Below are 20,904 nucleotides of genomic sequence, written 5' to 3' on the forward strand. Positions count from 1 at the left end.
TACTGGGATGCTCCAAACCTTGTAAAGAAACTAGACACAGTACACTTCAACTGTAATGCATGGACTACTTATATGCCAGGTAGACACATCTGTGCTCAGCATGGTTAGAGGCATCCATTTCCTGTCTGTCATGAAATTATCAGTTCTGCTGGAAAAAAATCATGTTTAGAGGAAGTGGAATTAATAAATTGAGTCCACCTTACAAAAAGTTAAGCCAACTGAATTATATCAGTAGGCAAATTTATCCCAGAGCTACTGGACACATGAACATGTGCATTTTTCCTGCTATTGTAAGCACTGCCAAATTTAATACAAGTTTCTACCAAACTGTAACCTTCATGTATTAGCTTAATTAAAGCAGTATCATGGTTACTACCCAAAGTGTTAACCTGTAGGAGGTTGTTATTGAAATCCATTATCTGCAGAGTCAGTATTAGTGGTCAGCAGCAGCAGAAGTAAAACTGCAAGTAAGACCCTCCCTTGGGTGCTGTGAGCTCAGCAGGTTAAACTGTCAAAGCTTCTTAAAGGATGGATAGTTAAACCCCCTGGAGTTCAAGGTAAACCAATCATTTGCTGTCAGCAGGAAATATGACTTTATTTAGCAGGTTGGAGGGGGAAAATACCCAAACCTAAATGCTAACAGGAAAGAGGATTTAGAAGAAACCATTCTGTAAGAGTGTGTGTTGCTGTGCTATGTAGATTCCATGCAACCTGGAAAGATCTTTTAAAATTATAGGCTGTTTTTGAAATAGGAATTTGTTTGTATAGATATTTGCTCTAATGGCTTATAAAACTATGTGTAAGGTTGGGTTAATTTACTAAACCTGTGAATATTATCTATATGTTGAAAGGAATGCAAAACTTTGTGCCTCTTAAATGGAAACAGTTGTCAGTTTGCAGAAATAGGTTTTCTTTCCTTTGGTGTTGTGCAGGTGTTGCCTGTATGGCATGTAATTATCTCTTTAACCATATGAAATATATTTAGCATTGACCAAGTGTGCTATGTTGATGATCTAAATATATATTAATAGAATTTGTATGTATAGGCCACATGCATTTATGATACTGTAATTAGGCTGTTTTGATAGTGTAGTTCTCATTTTGTCTAGTTTTCACTTAATCTTCAAAGGTGAAGATCTGGAGCTTTTGTCTTAGCACTTCTGAAATTCTTGCCGCAAGAAAGAGAATCCCAGAAGTGATCGATTGTCATAGAAGGGTGGGAACTAGGTGGCGGAGGAGCACTTTACTACCATTCTGTTCATTGGAACAAGATCTGTGCTTGGCTGGGGAGAACTTTGTAGTGTCCTGCAAAGAATGCTCTTTTATGTATCAAGACCCATTTCCTCAATACATGCACTGGTTTTAGACTAAATCTGCTTGGTGTGCTGAAATAATACTGTCTAACATTAATAGGATCCAATGGAGACTAAGATTCTGCTCACTATCTTTGAGTTAAGTTAAGTTGGGAAAGTGTGTGTCATAGGAAATAAGCTAGGATGTAGAAATGGTGTTAGGAAAAATACTCAATAAGCTAAGAACCTCCAAGCAAATAAAGGATTTTTCTAGAGTCACACTAAATTAAAATTTTTACAATTTGAGTTGTAACTGTGGCAGAACTCTGAGGGCTGTAAGGAAAAAAAAAGTCAGTATTTTTGTCAGATGATTTGGAAAAGAAGGGGACCACATAAAGTCTGGCATCTGCAACCGTGAATGAATTGTCTAGCATTGGTAGTAATTGTGTAAAAATTGTATTTGGACAGTGCAGGTTTCCTTGTCTGTTCCTGCCTGTTTGTTAGACCATACACAGTCCTTACAGGCTTGAGCTGGCTGCTTGTCTGTGCAGTCATTTTCAGGAGCCCTTGTTGCTCTTTCTCCATTGCACTGTTTTTATAGACTTTATCTTGGCATCTGCATCTTGAAATCCCAAAGCTGTCTTGTCTTTCAAAAGAAAACTTTTAAGGGTAGAAAACTTACAAGGGGTTTTTAGAGAAGTTGTGCTATAATGAACAATTACCATATACTGGCAGAAAAGTTATTTTCTTGCAAAATGAACAATTTTATTTAAGAACTAAGCAAAGAATCACTTTTAAGAAATGAGAGCATTCACATTAGTGGGATTTTGAAGGAAAAATGCTCTACTTTTGTAAATGTCGTGTAATAACATAATACTAGGTATGATTATTTTGTAAGGCATTTTTAAGTATTTAATTCCTCATAAAAGCATAAGATTATGCTTGCCATGATGGTAATGTTGAGATTTTATGATGTAACTTTTGTTAATTATATGTACTGCATTAGTACTTAGCCTTAGTGGTAAAACCCCTCTCACTGGGTACCTAGAAGTGGTTAAGGGGTGTGTGTATACATGCATACTTGTACATATATATTTTCTGTTGAGCTTGTATGTATTGCATAAACATGAGGAAAATCTGTGTTTTAGGAAACCTGCTCTGGAGTTTTGTCATCCTTAAGATATTCTGCATTCACTGATAAACTGTTTTTTCTGGTATTTTCTTTGGATTATCTGATATTTGTAGAACTTGCTTCCATATTATGTCTAAATTCCTCTAAGTCTAAACTACTTGTGAAAGGAGTGCTCTCCTGCCCCCTCTCATTCATTCACTGTATGGGATCTGATGGTCATGCAGCTAGGAGATGGTTTAGCTTGCTGACAGAAGGGTAATTTCCCCTCCCCTCAGATTACTTTTCCACTGTGTCTGTTAGTTCATTGATCTGTCTCAGCAGCACTGTAATTGCTGGAGTTGAGTGTGGAGGAGCATTTAGGGGTGGGATCATCCTTTGAGTGGCATTTTGTATATTCCTAAAGTGAGGCTTATTGTGAAACTTGTTGTAATTCTCAATATATGGTTCATTTTGGGCCTGAAGTTAGTCCACACCAGGAAGAACATAACTCACTGTAGGTCTGCATCTTGCATTTGCAAATTAAAAAAAAAAAAAAAAAATCTTCCACTTACTGATCCAGAATACCTTGTATTTAGTTATTTAGTTGATGTCCATATTTCCCTTTTCACCTTTCTGTTAAATACTGTTCTGTAGTTGAAATACCGGGTAGCTGTGAATTCACCTTGCTGTTGTTGTGAGCTATTCTCTCAACACTAGAACTGATTTTAGGAATCCCTGATCTTTGGATGCTGGAAGTAACTTCTGCAGTCCATCCATGTGTAGACATGTGAATGGCTATGTGCTGTGTTAATCCATCTGCAAGAGAAACTCTATCCAAATTAGAGCTGAAAATGCTAAATAGGGGTTACCAGTGCATACTACATGTTACTTTGTACTGTGGCTGAGTTTAACCTACTTTTTCTGAATTCCAAGTGTCTTCTGGAATATCTAGCTTAATCAAGAAGTAAATCTCTGCTATATGAGGTTCTGTAGTTGACTGCCCTTCCTACCATGTGATACTATTTCCTAGACCTGCTTAACTACCAGTTTTCCCATCTCCTACATGTCTTAACCCCTTTAGAAGGCAAAACAAAGAAGCATGCATGAAATGCATTCCTTGGTGAGCTTGTTTTTGGGAGAGGCAGGAAAAAGAAACAGCATGAGAAAGATCTGTTCTATTGCTTTGCTAATGTGCTTAGAAGCTGAGATTCCATTAGGGAAAGGCTGACATGTGGGTGCAGATGTGTTTGAAATGCAGGGAGGCTACTAAAAGCGCTGTAGGACATCACTATTTTGTTAACATCACAAAAAAAAACTTAATTCTTTTTCTAAAACACTGAAAGTGCAGAATCAAGTACCTCACAGAGCATAGTGGACTGCTTTAATAAATATGATGAGTTGCTCAACTCATGCAACAGATGGAGACTCTTTGGTAAATACATTTAAGTGTCCTCCCAAATCGTTAGTTTATGTTCTGACCTAAAAATCTCCTGTTTATCCTGGAGACTTGTTGTAGATAACGTATTCCATAGTGAAAATAGTCTGCAGACATATGAGTGCAGTTGCAAGCTTGCAGACTTTGTTCACAACACTCCAGACATCAGCAAAGGTTGTGTTGAGTGGCTGTGCTGCTTCCAATTTTCACTTGAGCAGAGGAACTTGGTAGCTCTCCCACCAAGGGAAACACCAGTGGAAGGAGGCAAGGGGGGTGCTTTTCCCTCAATATTGTTCATGTGTTTTGCTGCTGATGCAGTAGTTTGGAGTTAAGGATTGGGACATTCTGGTTTTCCCCTCCTGGTTGCTCTACCTCTGTTAATTGTTCAGTTCATCCAAAGGTAGATTAGTGAACAAAGTGACTGTTGACCTGCTTTTTCAGTTATTCTACCAGAGAAATTGATTGTTCTTGTTTGTTGTTGAGTAAAACATATTGGAAGTTGATACAAATTAACTATTTCATTCTGCTAAATTTTCAGTAGCAAAACATAGTGCTAGTTGGAGGGCTCAACACAATAAAAACTTGCAATAAAATTCTGATGTAGAAGCCTTCTTTCTCACCTTTGTTCTAGAAGGTGCTTCACTAAAGCTGTCAAACAATAAGCACACAGGAAAGTTTTTAGGAGCCAAGGACATTCTGGAACTCATCTATGGAGTCTTATCTGTAATGTCTTCAGGACTCAGGAGGCATTTTCTTGCTTGTCCCACAAGCGGAACACAGTTGGAGAGTATCACTCTATGACAGCTTTAGCATGGTCTGAGGCATTTTCTTGCTTGTCCCACAAGCGGAACACAGTTTGAGAGTTTTCACAGTAGGAGTGATCAGGCCTCTAAGTAGAATGGGGAGTCCTTTCTGCTTTATAATGCAAGTAAAGTTGTGTGTCTTTTTAGCAGCACACAACATTCCAGAGCTTCATCCATGGAAGAGAGAATGGAGATTTGCTTTTTCTTTTTTTAAGGTTACAAAAATAAATTCACGTGTATAAGCAAGAATGCAAACAGATGAAAATCTTGAGATGTGTTGAAATGTGCTTTGTCTTGGTGTTGGTTAAAAATGCAGTCTTCCTTGCCTGATTCATGTTGCTTGTCTTTTAGTGATTGTTCAGTTCAACCTGGATCCATTAATTTTAGTTGAAAAATGGATTTTTGAGGCCCTGGTTACTGAGGTTATTTACTGTCTTCATTTTTTGAGCAGCTGGCAAACTTGAAGGGCAAGACTAGGAAGTAAAGGAAAGGGTGTTGTATTTTTAAATGTATTTTTCTCAGCTGGTGTCCATGAACCAGGGATCTAATCCTGCAGATGCTAATGGATGGGCTGTTTTGAGGGTTGTAGACTTGGAGGGGAATGTAAGTAAATGCCCTTCCCAAAACACATTTGAAGGCCACTGCAGAATTGTTTTACAGAATCCTTGTTTAACTATTTGTGGGCCATCAAATTAAAATAGTTTAAAATGGGCTTGCAGAGAAATCTATTTGTTGGCTCTGCAGGTTGACCTGTTTATTTGCATGAACTTTTTTTTAGGTTTTTGGAATGCTGAGTATAATTAAATGCGGGAAATATAGGATAGTTATGATATTGGTCTTTCACAGCTTTGTTCTTTGTGCACTTTAGACATGTTTCTTTTATTTTCTTTTAGGGTTAAATGCTGTACTGGTGTGGCAGTATTTCTTTGCAGATAGCACTTTCTGTGTGAGTACTGCACACTATGTGCTCATACTTACTGTATTATTGGTGTGTGTATTTTAATGTCAAGCTGCTAAAGACACTTAGGTCGGATGGAAGATGTGTTTTTGGCAAAGCAGTGAATTTGAACCTTTTTTACATGTTTGATTTTTTTTTTTTTTTAACTCAAGACTGTTCAATGCCACAGGCTTTTTGTTTTGTCTGTCTCTTTTGGCAATGGTGCTGGCAAGATTTGAGGTGGCTGTTTTTTTTTAGCTAACTTACAAAGGATTTATTCATTAGCCCTATTTTATGGGTTGAGCTAATTGTGATTTGTCTTGCTGAGCGGTATTATGCAGTTTGGGCCAATTAAGTGAATCCACTTACACCAACGGATGTTGTTCCAATGTGTAATATTGATTTGAACTATAAAAGGAGAATGACTTGTTTGATTAGATTTCTTTGTCTGAACAATGCTCAATCTTATCTAGTGTACCAAACAAAAGTGTTCTCTTCGCTGAGGTTGTTTTAATTGCTTCTTAGGTTTGATTAGCGCTGTATATGCAGCTATAACAGTTTCCCTATAATACAAATTCTGAAACAGCACAGAAGAATCGGGAGGAAAATGCAGCCTGCAACTCAGTATAACTGTCTCTGCTGTGTGAATATCAACTTGTGTTGAGTCCTGGTGATGTGTAGGCTGACCTACTCTGAAAAACCGGGACACTGGGGAATCCCAGACATTTACCTCCTCAGAGATGGAGGAAAAGGGGAGTGTGTGTGTGTGTATGTGTTAATTAGACATTTACACTGAAGTAAATTACATCTGTCACGTGATAAGCCTCAGGGACTGCTGAAGTGTAGATAAAATCATCTGTGGAAACTATGCAGATGATATTAAACACTCCATCAGGAAATGCATGTAGATATATATTTCTTTGTTGACAAAGTCAATGTTTACTTTTTGGAGTTAGTGAATGAGAATGATTGATAGTGGAACAAACTGGGGAGAAAAGCACTTTTTGTAATGAACCAGATCGATAAAAAGGTAACAAACTTGAGCTGCTGAATAATTATAATGCTAGAGATCTGTTAATTTTCTTGGTGTCTTTGATTGTTTTATAGACAATGCACTGTATATGCACTGAAAGCAGTTTATTTCTTTGCCTTAAAATAATTTTTAATACATTCTGTGTTCATACTGAGAACTTTTCTGTGTTTAAATGTTGAGAAACATGTGTATTTAAATGTAATTTGTTTATAATGTAGATTCCAACTAGTGATCTGCAGCAGCTGAGTGGCCCTGGAGAAGGTTACCTTGATACTGCTGTATTAAACAGAATGCCTCTAGGAGATCTATGTATATTTTAGGTTACAAGTTATTAATTTTGATTGCTTGAAGTTATTTGAGATACAGGTTTAATTAAGAGGATAATTCAGTAAATTCAGAGTATGGCTACGCAAGACAGCATGCTACTGTCAAATGAACATGTGTCACTCTCCAGGATAAAGGAGAGCTAACACAATCTAGGTAATTTGGGTATGTACTAGCTCTGATTCAGTGCAGTCCTTCTAAACTGGGTTGTCTGCAAGGCAGATATTGACTATTTTTGTGGTCTTCGTATCCAAAACTTTGGGTTATGGACGTATTTGTCATCTGGAGTATGATGCCAAGCTCTGGCACCAAACCTGGCTTATAAATCCTCCTGAAATACTGAAATGTAGAAGGATCTCCAAGCCCAATTGCTGCTACTGTTATCATCTCTTCCTCCACTCTGCGCCCTGAGAGCTGCTGCAGCCTGGAGTGGTGCTTGAAAGCCGTCCAGGCCGAAAATGACTGGCAAGTCATCCCCAGTGGACTCCTTGCTTTACTTGCCTATTTGTTGGAAAGGTGGTGAAGAAACATGAAGCTGTTTCTATGTAAAGATGTGGCAGGATTTGCTGATATAGATGCCTTGCCATGAAGGTGGCTTCTGGACCTAAACTAGTTTTGTAGCCAGTGGTCACTTCTGTGCTGTTTGCTTCTGAAAGAATAAGCTTGTTGTTGTGTAGTAAGATAATTGTTGTACTTCAGATTATTTCCAGTTGATTTAGTATCTTAATCCAAAAGTAGTTTTACACCGTTTAATAGTATTCATTGTAATGTTGTTCTGCTAGGACTCCTTGTTAAATCCAGAGTTTTATTATTAGTAGCTTATTTCTCATAAATACAAGAGTGTGATGGGCTGGTTGGCTGTTTCTGATTGGTTTGGATTTCCAAAGGTGACTGTGTTTAGTCTCTAGTTTTTGAATTAGATTGAGGTTCTATAAAATGAAGATTCAGTAGGTTTCAGTTTTGTTCTTTTTGAAATATAATCAGCCTTCATGAAATAGACTACTTAAAGTATAAAACTTTTGCAGAAATTAAACTGCTTTTACACACACAATGTCTTTCCATGATTCCTAGTAGTTTGTATTCTGTAACATAACAAGCCCTTGGTAGCTGCTTGAGACTTCTCTCTTGAGGCCCAGGTAGCCCAAGATTAAAACCTGCAGTATAAACCATTAAGCACTTAGTTTCAACTGTTTTCCAGCCTTTTTTGGTATCCATTCATGCTTGAGATTGCAGGGTCAATTCAGATATTTATGAAGGAATTGCAGTTTTTCAAGAACCTCCTGGGACTTGCTTCTTTGTTTTTGTTGACATTGGGGTTTTTTTGTGAACTAAAACAGAAAAGGGATAAATTACACCTCTGAGATTTTAGCTGTTAGGGACAGGTTTTCAATACCTAGGATTGTGTGATTTAAATCAAGTACTTAAGCAATCCTTAAATTTGAAAATCAATGTATTTGAAATTTGTGGTGGTTGAGGAAGGAGGGTTGCTGGATTCTTTGTACTGTCTAGGAAGATTGCATTAAGTTAGCTTCTGCAGAGGTAAAGGTTTAGTGAATTACTTATGTGTGAAGTTGGCTGCCTTTGGTAGTAGGCTGAAAGTTTCAGTTGTCATGTAGACTCATATGATGGCTTTTGTTATAATGTTTGCTAGTAATTACATTTGTACTCTACAAAAAAATCTATGATGTATTTGTGTTGGAATATTTGGGGTATTCTTCCTGAACTACAGTGCAATGTCAAAGAAATCTAAATGCTGACGGGAGTTGTTATGAATTACTAAGTAGCAGATGTCCAGTTTGTGTGCTGGTTTACTTACAATAAAAGTAGATATGAACTGAAAATAAAAGTAGATATGAGAAGCCCCTAGATGGGGCTGGATCATGAAAATCCTCCCAGATGTCACTGGATCCTGAAGATCTGGAGGTTTTGAACTAAGGGAGGTGCAATGGAGACATTTTTTTTTGAGAGATCTGCCTGGTGCATTGAAGGCTGAACTGGCACTGAGCTAGAGAAGGCACCAACAACTTGCAGTAAGGTGAACAAGGAGAAATAGATTTACCAAGTTACAGGGTAATATGGGAAAGGAAGATTTGAAACTCCCAAAGAGTTGAATAGCAACAAAACATTTCAGAAAGGAGTGGGGGAATATTAGGGGAAAGTGCACAAGACTCTTTATATGTATAAAATCAATTGGTTTGCAGTATCTTTTCTGGCAGCTTTTGGTACCAGTGGGACTCCATTGGTGTCTTAGTGCAGGAAGTGGCTGGGTGTGGGGTTTTCATTTTGATACCTAGAAATAGCTAACAGTATTTAGTCCTCATCTGTAAGGAAGCTTTTGGTTTTGTAAAACACACATTCTTAATTAAGCTTAAGCTTGAATGACTTTGTTTAGAACTGTAAACTACGTTGGGATTCAGAACAACTTTATGCATATAAACTAATCATGGAGATAAAGGTGCTATTTCTTCAACTTAGTGCTGCAGGAAGGATGACACAGGCTAATCTTGATAGCATTTGAGCAAAATAGATTACTTAGTTGCTAAGGTGTGTGTACTAGAAAGCACAAAAACCTGCTGCATGATTGTGTGTGCTACTGCTCTCAGATTTTTTTTTTCTTTGTTTTGCTCTGTTTATATTGTGAGACCAATGCTGTAGTGATAAAACAGTTGTAACTTCATAGAAGCAATAGTTGAAATGTGAAATGTGTGGTGATTCCAGGAGGCTGTGTGAACTCTCATATGTATGAGAATATAGCAAATTCAGGAGCTATTTAAGACAAGCCTCCAGAAAGAAACATGCAATTAGGTGACAAGCTAATATGCTTTTTGTTGGTAGGATTAACATTTCCCAAGTTCAGAAAAGGTCAATAAAACTGAATAAAAAATGAAAATGCTTAAAAAGTGTCTCTCTTCCTTTTTATACATTTGTTATATTTACTGCTACTTATTTCTTGTTGTATTGTTCAAAATATTGTCTCACTGCTGCTTGTGAGGGTTTGTAGATGTTTTTTGGTTTTTTCTGGCCTTGTTTTTTCTGAATGAGCCAATAGTGTATCCAGACTATGTAACTTCTAACTTGTTTGACACACTTGACAGCCTTCATATTACTTGCAAATAAAATTCATTTTCACAAAGAACAAAATTTCCTAATAACAAATAAAAAATGTGCAGAATTATGGAATATGCTGAGTTGGAAGGGACCCACAAGGATTATGGAGTCTAGCTCTTAAGTGAATGATCCATACAGGGACCAAAACTACAAACTCAGTGTTATTCACACCATGCTCTGACCAACTGAACTCGTCTCAGGGTCTTATATTTCTCAAATGTTAATAGTAATTTTCTAAAAGTGCACCGATTTTAGACAATATATTTTCAGTTTCAAATGCTGAAGATATCAAATAGTTTTAAAAATTGGTAAGCATTGGAAATGTCAAATTGTCATTCTAAATAAGTCTTACTGACATCTAACAATCTTACACAGTTTAAACAATGGCGTGCTTTCTTAAATACATACTGAAAGGGAGCTTGCAAAAAGCAGAATGAGGAAAAACTGATTGTTTGCTTTCATGGATATATCTGTATCTTACTTGAAAGAAAAGTATTCTGAACTGCGAATACATGTTAAAGACCAATCTAATTAAACTTTTTAAACTTAAAGATAAGCATTCTTGTGAGATGTAAGAAGAATTCTAACTCCAAACTTACCTATTTTAATATTCTTGGTGAAATGTTGGAGATGTTTGTCCCTTTTTTGTTTGACCAAAAAATATTTGGCAAATGCATATAAATGAGGATACAATGGATTAGAAATCAAACATGAGCCTGCTTAAATAATTCTCAAGATTTTCTGGTTCACGTGTAGTGATATTGAACTCTTTAGTCATAGGCTTTAATTTGTGCATGGTGCTGACCTGATGCTGTGCAGGGACACTCATTGCATCCCTTCATTCAATTCACTCTAATTATCCCCAACTTCCTGGGGAGCCTGCTTAGAACTGGTCATGAATGTTTGTTATTAAGTATTAAGATATGAGACTACCCTGGTTACAAGTAACAAAGTAGTTTTTAGTCTGAATTTACATATAGAGGATCAGTATAGGAAGGTGAAATGATATTTGTTTTGATTTTATTTAATCAAATTCAAAATAATGTACTAGAACAATAAAACATTTTGAAAGTGACTTAAGCTCAGAGCTAAATGAAATGAGATTTACTGTTCAAGTACTTGTATGCCAGTGTTGGTAATTTCAGTGTGTATTTTAGAGTGGCTATGGTATGTAAATGATCTTTGACACAATCAGATTTGTGTTCGTGTAACTGGGTGATGTTAATTATTTTTGCTGGGAGCATCTGTTAATGCAGACTATTGCCTCTTCAGGTTCACGTGAAAATGGCGGATGAAGCTGTCTGTGTTGGCCCAGCTCCCACCAGCAAAAGCTACCTCAACATGGATGCCATCATGGAAGTCATTAGGAAAACCAGGGCCCAAGCTGTGAGTCTGAATGTGTCTATCTGCTGCAGCTGTTTCATATATAGAAAGCAGAAAAGCCAGAGTTTGTATTTTTTTTAAAGGTGTATGGGGGGGAAGTGATTGAATATGCTATTCCAGTTAGTTCATGTCACATGAGTTAAATGTGTCTGAAATCGCTACTGGAAATCAAAGGCTTTGTAGCATCTGGCAGCACTGGTTGCTGATCCTGCAGGTGGCTGCTGGATTCAGCTTTCACACCAGGGAGCAGCTTCAGTTCATTTCCAAATTTGCTGGGGGAAAAAAAAAATCCCAATTAGTTTTGAGTGCTAACCCTTTATATGCCATAATGGCTTTTTTGAACGTTTTACAAAGTGTGTCCAGAAAGGCTTTTGCTTCAACTTCATTTGAATCACTTTCTATATTGTATGTGTTACTTGCAGGAAGGTAAATGGTGCATCCTGTAATTGCTTTTGTTTCAGAAGGTTTACGAAATGCGCATTAGCTTATTTGTGTAAAAGTGGGCAAGTCTGCCTATTTTCCCTCCAAGTTGGCCAGAAATTCAAAGCAAAACAGGGATCAGTAGGAAAAACTAATATATAGTCATGTTCACATTCCTAATGTTCTTTGTTCTGTCACTGAAATGAATGTATTATTCAGAGCTACCGTACACACAGCATTTATTAAAATGGAATTTGATGTGTACATATCAGCAACACTACCTACCCTTGAACAGTTGGGTCAGCACTGTGATTTCTTTCTAACACGATGTTTTGGTACAGTGCCTTTAGGGGCCAGAAACAAAACCAGTATTTTCTTCCCTCTGAGTTTCTGAATATGAAACCCAGTTATTGGCTCTTTAAAAGAGGTGTATACAATGACTTATGCTTTGTATGTTAGACTATATTAGATCAAGAATCTTATGTGACTTGCAAAAAGCAAAATGAAAACTTTCTCATGCTCTTCTCAAGTCATTAGGCTGAATGTATGTTGGGGTGTGAGTAGCAAATGAGGCACACAGGATGCTTGACTTAGACTAAGGAAGGGAGTATTTTGTGCTCTCTAGCCAGGGTCACTACAGGTAGGGGGCTTATGACTGTGGACCTGTGCACCATTGTTGTGGTTAGTGCTGGAAATATTTTGGGATACAGAATACTTTATAATGGTTACTGAGGAGAGTGTGGATGAGCATATTTGGGGAAATCTGCAATGGAGCTAAAAAAGAGCAAAAGGCAAATCACCAAAGGTAATGTCCATTTGCTCTGCAAACAGCTCTGTTTGCTCTGCAAGCAACCCTGTTCTCCCTAGTCAAATAAGCAAAGTTTGTTTCAGAAATGATAGCTCAACAACTTGAGTTAGGACAGAAAAATCAGTGTGTTAAGAGAGTTTCTTATGGTATTCAACCTATTTAAGTGCTTAGTGATCTACTTTACCATCCTCAGTATCTGAAAACGTGCTAGTGATTTTGGTGTCTGGTTTCAGAACTCAATCAGCTTGAATTTTTTCTTTTGTGTTCCAAGGTACACCCAGGATATGGATTTCTTTCGGAAAATAAAGAATTTGCTAGACGTTTGGTAAGTTATTTTTATTTGCTTGGCTGTGACTGATGCACTAGATGTCACATACCCTTTTCAAGGTATCTAAGGAATCAAGCTACCAACTCCAGGCAAATCTAAAAGATACTTTAACATAGGGGTTTTCAATATGCTTTCTGTACATGTGGATTCCTTGCATTTTGAGGATGTAATTGCAGGCTGAGTTTTCTTTTAGGAGAAGTCTGTTTGTAAGAACTTTACCCAGGATGTAAAAACCTTTCAGGATTTTTGCTTATGCCTGGGCTGTTTATGAGCCTGCTCTGCAAAACTGGGTCACTGGAATGATCTAGGTTAAAAGTATCTTGTTTTGAGTGATCATCTTGGTGATTCGTAGCACAGCTGGTGAACAGCTGTATCAGCAGCTCTGAAAAGGTGCTGAACTGCACTTTGCAATGGGAATAGAAAGCTGTTTAAAAATTGGCTTCTCTGCTGGTGGTATTGTATCGTGGAGCTGCATTCTCTGAAACGACCAAAGAGTCAAGAGGGTGCTGTTTTCACTTTGTCTGAATTTAAAAAAATTAATGTTCAAAACCTTTTTATTTCTGTAAGGTTTTTGTATATCATGAACTGATTATATGGTCTGATTTTATTTTTTTTCCAAAAGTTTTCATGCAGCTGCTTAAAAGTGTGGGCAGTGCTAGGAGGAAGTTATATTCACAATGTTTGAACAAAGTCCTGGGAGGATATTGTATGTGTAGTCACTGCAGATCATGTGTTATTGTCTACTGGTTTTGCTCAGAATAAGGACAAGCACATACTACATGGAAGTTCAAAGTAAAAAGCCATTGCAGCTACCAACTTTGTTATGGAGTAAATGAACCATGTAGGTGAAGAAATACCTTGTTTTACAGCCAGCAAGAGAAATTTGTTTCTGCTTTTGAGAAAAATCTGCACCTTTTTGATTCAGGATAAAAAACTTAGACAAAGAATGTGATTCTTGAATGGTGATTCTTTTGTCCTTGGCATTTGTGGAACAGGTCTCCCATGTACCTTCCTTGACTTATGTTCCTTTAGATTTGAGTTCTAGTTGGAATACAGACCCTTACTATTTAGTTGATTATTTGGTGTTAGAGGATATCACCTGCTTATTAAGAAGACTATTGGAGAATGAAATCTAAAAATTTCATACTTCAGTTGCTGTGATTTTTTTTTTTTAAAGCTCCTAGACAAAAACAAGTGCAGGTTCTGTGGGATGCTGTGTATGCCCTGCTGGCTGCTGGTGATGTTAAAGTCGAAAGGAATTCTAAACACTTGGTGTTTACCAAATCTGGGGTAATCTCTTACATGTTATTTTTATGCAGTTTAGCAGCTTGCTTTTATCACTGTTCTGCTTCATATACCAGAGGTTCTTTTTACAGGAAAGATTCCTGGCTTAATTTATAGCAAACTCTGTTCTCAATAGATTAGACCAGCAGGATAACTGGCTTTAGTTGGCAGTGCCTAGTTTTTTAGTAACAAAAAAGTGTAATTGAATGAAAGTAATTAAATGGAACTTATGCTGTTTTGCTTTCTTTTGCTGCTGAGCATAGAAATTTGGTAGTTGTTACTCTGAACTGGGCACATTCTACAGTGGCGTGGCTGTTGTTAACAATAACATATAAATGGTGTGGTAATGTTAGTTATAGTATTGGTGATGTGACAGTGTGGAACAATTTTTTTGGCAGGAATAAGCAGAAATGCAGAAAGTACAAACATTCCTGTAGATCCTCTCCACCCTCCTGTTTCTCAACTTTTTACTTGGATCCTAGGAAAGTTTCTGAACAATTTCCTGAAATAATGTGATGACTGAAAACATGTTTGAGTTTTTGGTTGGTGCTACAGTCTCAAAATAGCTTTAATTATGTTTCAGAAACCTGGTGTGTTCAGTTCTCTAAAAATATAATAAAACAAGGTAATGTGATTTTGCTTTCTGAAATGCACTATTTCAAGTCTCAATTAAGACATAATCATGCTTCCCTTGATGTCAGTGGCTCTAGAAGATCAAACCCCTAGTGAGAACTGGTGAAATGATCTATCTTTTTATCCCTAGGGCTGCTTGTATTTTTTTCAAGACACTCTGATTAATATAGTTAGGCGGAAAACTTGCCTGCTGTTTCTTTTCTTTACTGAAGACTGTAACTGTTATGTTGTTAAACTGTTATGAAGTTGCAGAAGACGTTTTTGTTCTGTTTTCTTTCTCCCTATCCTGTTCTTTGTATATACACTATTTTGTTGTTTTGCACTGAAAGTAGTGATGGAACTTAGGAAACTTGGGCTTATTTCCTGGTATGTATCTGTACTTTTAAAGCAAATTTCTTAAATTGGGAAACTGAGAAGGACACTAAACTTTCTAAACTTGCCAGTCTATCTGTAAGAACAGTAACGAGCTCAAAGCAAAGCTTTGTCTTCAATTAACGCATGGAGGGTCAGTTCACATGTAATCCCACTGTGTGTGATTTGAACAAAAGCATGTCTTTTTGTTCATTGTTGTCTGAATGACTCATGGAGTAGGATACAGCTGTAGACAGTACTTTTGAAGAATTTGATAGATACTTAGAGTATTGAAAATTGCCGGTCTTGAGTTTCTGAAGAAAAAAATAAATTTTGTTCTCTTAAAATGGGCAAGGGAGACGAAATAAATGATCCTTTGTTTCCAAAATAAAATTTCCAAAAAACAATCAGTGGGTGAATATCTCGCATGTTGTTCATTGTGATTCAGTAAGCAAATTGGTGCAGTCAGTCCTGTCTTTGTGTATCTACTCTGGTTGCTGTTGTTGGCTGACAGAAAAGAGATCCATGGCATTTATACTGAGTGAGTCTGTCAAAGGTTTTATGAATATTAAGGTAAATATCTTAAAGACTGGTATCTGAACATGGCATCTTTTGATGATTTTATGGTAATGCTGATAACATTATTATGTACATAATTTTGTTATTTGTATAACAAAATATGGGTTTATGTAAGTGGATGTATTTCCTTAGAATCAGCAAATAAGTTGGTACTTTTAGTTTATGCATTCGAATATATTTTCATGTAAGTAATTTCCCTCCTTCAAGGAATAATTGCATAATATTCAGTATTGTCATAAATGTTAAGGTGAAGTTAAAATCTATCGCTGCATTAGAAAAAATTGCTAGTATCCTTTGCCAGATGCTATGCAGAATTGCAAGAGCAGTTTGTTCCTTTCCTGCTTTAGAAGAGTATGCTAATGACCTCTGTATTTAGGTTAGCTTGCTTAATGTTTCTTATTTTTTAAAATTAATGCAGACCTTTTCTGAGAAGCTCTGTCACCTCTGTTACCTAAAGCAGGTCTTTGGAATTTTGGAAGGAGATAGGCCTGAGACTAAGATGAGCCTTTTGGTTGACCTGTAATTCAAAGATATACTTTTCTGAAATTGCCATTTTATTTTCCTTGCTTGCAAACCTCAAGAGCAGCTGTTTTGGTGGGGGGATGGGAGTGCTGAGTTGGATCTCAACATGCTGAATAGTTTGGGAGGATTGGCCCATGGTCTCAGTGACTCTGTTATGGTTTTGGTGTTTTTTTTGTTTGTTTGTTTTTTATTTTTTGGTTAGGTTTTTGTTTTAGTTTGGGGTTTTTTTGGGTCTGGGTGAGAAAAGAGTGAGAAGAAAGTGAGTGTGTGATTGGCTTGCACAGTCATTTTTCCAGAGTCAGTGTGGCTGCTAACATCTAGCTGATGTTAGCAGCAAGTAGGAGTTTTACTCCTTCAGTTGAGGTTATGCTTCTTTCCTGTTTCCTGGTAGTGATTATGCACTTAGACCTTGATGCATGGTGACTCTGTATTGCAGTCAGTCATAATGGGATCAATTTTCTTCTTAATTTAAAGAAACACAAATGAACTTCTGTTTTACTGACTGCCATGAAAGTCTCTTGTGTTGTTACTGTTAAAAACAAAACAAACAAAAATCAGCTTATTTTGCAAGCCTAGTAAGAAAAATGTCAGTTTGCAAGATTATAAATTTTCAGTGTTTTGATGGCATGTATGTATGTTTGTGAGAGTTTGTGCTTTCATAAAAGGTCGTGGATTGTGGTGTATTTCCTCCAAAAAAATTATTTGATATGTGCATAAAATTGTCTGCAAATGATAGCAGTTACAAATGCATTCTTTATCTGGAATACTCTTCTGAATGCAGCCTTGACAGTATTCTGATGCTCTGTTTGTTGATGCAAAAATAGCCAGCCACTACCTCCTGCCAAAATCCACTCCTTGGGATAGAAGCCATGACCATGGTGAGAAAAAAGCATTCAATTTTGGAAAAAGATATGAATCGTTTTGGGGTTCCTAGTGAAATCTGGTTGTATACATCTTTTGTGCCTTTTTAACAGCTACTGTTTGACGTGACTGGGGGAGAACAAAGCAGCCAGTGCTATTTCTCTTTACCTTTGAAGCTAGATTAACATTCTTGGTGGAATTAAAAATCCCAACAATGTGTTGTCTGAAATAAATGGGCAAACAATATATATGGAAATGGTTGATCACATGTTTGTAAATGGCTGCTAAGTTTGAGAAGGAGAAGGTAAACCAAAGAGCAACTTGTGTCACCTTTTGTAAAGGGGACACATGTCTGATCTGTGAAGAGCATTGTGCAGGTGGATCTACAGACCTATGCACAGCTAATTATGAGATTAAGTTCCTTCATTGTGGTTCAGTGGATATTACATTTTTGAGAAACATTTGGTATGATTCTCATGCTGTTACCACATGCATTAGCTTTTTACCTGACAACTCTTGTGACTGGTTAGAATTTGTGCTTCCCCAATTGTGAAAAGATGGTCCAAAAAAGGCAATGGAAGTTGGTATCAAGAAGTTGCTTATGGCAGAGATTGTATACTTCAAGGAGTGGGGAAGACAGAGCTTTTAATGTGTGTTTTGTACACTGTGCTTTGCAGGCCACAGTTTCATTGCCTACCAAAGCCAAAGTGTGTTTGCTACCAGTGCCTGTGGTGGCTTAAGGTGCTTTGTGTGTTGGAGATTGGAGGTTTTGGCTGTACAGGGTAATGAAGGTTAGGCAATGTACTGGCCTGAGTGAACAGGTCACCACTTTGCTGCCCAGAAGAGCTCTGCCTGTGAACCTGTAATTTTGATGCTTAATTTGTTTTGAGGCAGAAGACTTTTGAGTGTTACTTGTGTTCTTGTATTTAATTCTGAGCAAACCTTTTTTCATAACAAAGACTCTAAATCTGCTGTATTGGGTTGGGTGAAATCCATGGGAGAAACAAATAGTGTGTGTGTTAAATCATGGACAGTGTTTGTCAGACATTACTAGTCATTACGTATGGGCTAGAAAAATGAAATTGAGTCATCTGAACTGTCTGCTTAGCACTTACTAGGGTGGAAGTAGGAAGGCTGTATTACTCCTTTACTGTAGAAAACTTCAGATACCTTAACATAAGCCATCAAAGGCTTTTAGCAATGTCATCAGTGTCCTGTTTAAGATTGCTGTGCAACAAAACAAATTGATGCAGTCCTACCCTGTAGCAAATTTCAAATAACTATCTTGAGAACTGCTGTATATAGCTAGAGCATTTCTTTCAAGGGCAGGCATATGCCTAAACTTAGAAGTCTCAGGACGTATATCTACAGGTCTTATGGGTATACATGTGTGTAACCTATATGCATGGATGTAAAGATGTAGGGTAGTGTCTGGTCAAAGATTCATGTAATTTGACAAAAGTACTCTCCTCCCTTTTTATTATTTTGTCTAGACTTTATAATATTAATCTTTCCCTTGATCTCCTTTGTGATTAGGTAACTTCCCATGCATGGCAATCTTGACCTATTTTTTTTAACTTGTGTTTTTTGAAGTTATGTCTTCAAGTGGCTTGGTTTGAAAGCTTTAACATGTGCAGCTGTCCTTAGGAAAACGGCAAACACAAAATCTCGCAATTTGAATAGTAGTGCCTAGCAACTTGAGGTTCTTGGTGGATGAACTGTGGACTTGCATGGCTTCTGGACCAATGATTTAATGCTGTGCATGTGATTAAGGAAGATATTAGAGATATTTTTGCCTATATGGGCTATTGTAAGTAATTTACAGTTTCTTTTGCAATGCCTGTCAACAGCAGTACTTTGGCATGCTTATTAGGGTGTGTGGTTCTGCAGGTGAATGGATATATAGACTCCTGATTTGTGACAATTCATTATTTCTTGATTTGCAGTGTCACTGCAATAGTACTTACTTCCAGACTTACAGGAATCCTTCCTGTTTCTTTAGAAATACTTTGTTCTGCCCTCTTTTTTTCACTATTGCTCTCTGGTTGTGAGGATGAAAATGTACTGCTCTGTTTCCACAACCGCAATTATATTATCTGTGCGTACTTGTGTTTTTCCTTATTGCAATAATAGAAGACATGCAAATGAAATGCTGTGCAATTCTCTTCTTACACTGGTAATATTATTTTCTTTCACCTTCTGCCTCTTTACTATTGGTTTGCAATCATGCAGAGAAGCGTGTCTTCTTATGATAAATTCTGACCATTCTGATCTACAGTGATTTGTTAATTCGTCCTATTCTGTATAACTGATGTAAGCTTGTGTGGTAACCTTGCAAATGTAATGTCCTTCTCTGTTTCTGAGATCAGTTTTAAATGTTCCATTAATAATAGTGGAGTTGGATTTAACATGAATAATTAAGAGATGTCTTTGCAATAAGAACTTCTGTTGCTCTGTAGATTCTAATTTACTTTTGCAGCAAGGCAGATGAAACTTCATCTTAGAATCCAACAATGTTTCCTTAATAGTCACTTCTGTTTTCTGCTTGCATTTTAAGAAAATTATGTATTTTATAGTGATTGATCTGTGTTCAGTAGATCTGCATTACAGATTGAGTGCTTAATACTTTATATGTATTCTTCATAAAATATGCATATCAAGAAAATTAATTCTGACTTTAAAGATGAATGCAACTTAGTAAAGGGTTTTTTTGTGTATTTCTTACAGTTGAAATACATTGAAGCAATAGTGTGTGTGGTAGAATAATTTTCTGTGTCACAAATATGACTATTCTGTTCTCTGTTGCTGAAAACTAATTGCAGCAGGACCAAAATCAGTCTACTGAATACACACTTCATGAGCCAAAATGATGTCTTCTTACAACATGCTGTGTTTTTGTACACAAGGGCTTTCATTATTGACAGTGGTGTGTTACATGAGGAGGGATATGAACATGCTTTGTTTCATCCCAAGGCTAGGAGGTGATTACTTTTGGGGGAAATTTTTAAATTTAATTCTTGAAGCCTGTTTAGCTTGGGTTGACCTGCTGAAGAGCAGCTCTGAGAAGGAAGACCTGAAGGTCCTGGTGGACAGCAAGCTGTCTGTGAACCAGCAGTGCCCTTGTAGCCAAGAAGGTCATAGGTATCCTGGGGTGCATCAAGAAGAGCATGGACAGCAGAATGAGGGAGGTGATCCTGCTCCTCTGCTCAGCCCTGGTGAGGTCACATCTGGAGTGCTGGGTCCAGTTCTGGGCTCCTCAGTACAAGAGAGGCAGGAACTCCTGGAATGGGTTCTGTGGAGAACAATAAACATGATATGGGGACTGGACCATTTCTCCTGGAGCTGGACCTGTTCAGCCTTGGGAAGAGACGACTCAGAGGAGACCTCATCAATGTCTGTAAGTATCTGAAGGGAGGGTGCCAAGAGAATGGAGCCAGGCTCTTGGTGGTATAAGTAGGACGAGAGGAAATGGGCAGAAACTGATGGATAGGAAGTTTTACATGAACATGAAGAAGATGATCTTTATTGTTGGAGTGATTGAACAATGGTGTAGGTTGCTGAGAGAAGTCTGAAGTCTTCTTCCCTGGAGATATTCAAAGACTGTGTGGAAGTAATCCTGAGTAATATGCTCTAGGAGTCCCTTCTTGAGCAAGGAGGTTGCACTAGAAGACCTCCATTGGTCCCCTTCCTAC

General features: G+C 37.3%; 1 protein-coding gene across 1 annotated transcript in view; it reads left to right on the forward strand.

Moving 5' to 3' along the window:
* PCCA (propionyl-CoA carboxylase subunit alpha) overlaps positions 1–20,904 on the forward strand; it is a 270,494-nt gene that overhangs the window by 28,566 nt on the left and 221,024 nt on the right. Inside the window, exons 5-6 of the mRNA XM_041478271.1 lie at positions 11,316–11,429; positions 12,926–12,979. Coding sequence (XP_041334205.1) covers positions 11,316–11,429; positions 12,926–12,979 — 168 coding nt within the window. The remainder of the gene's footprint in view (positions 1–11,315; positions 11,430–12,925; positions 12,980–20,904) is intronic.

Source organism: Pyrgilauda ruficollis, unplaced genomic scaffold (genome assembly GCF_017590135.1).
Source record: "Pyrgilauda ruficollis isolate IOZ18807 unplaced genomic scaffold, ASM1759013v1 scaffold44, whole genome shotgun sequence".
Taxonomy (NCBI): Eukaryota; Metazoa; Chordata; class Aves; order Passeriformes; family Passeridae; genus Pyrgilauda; species Pyrgilauda ruficollis.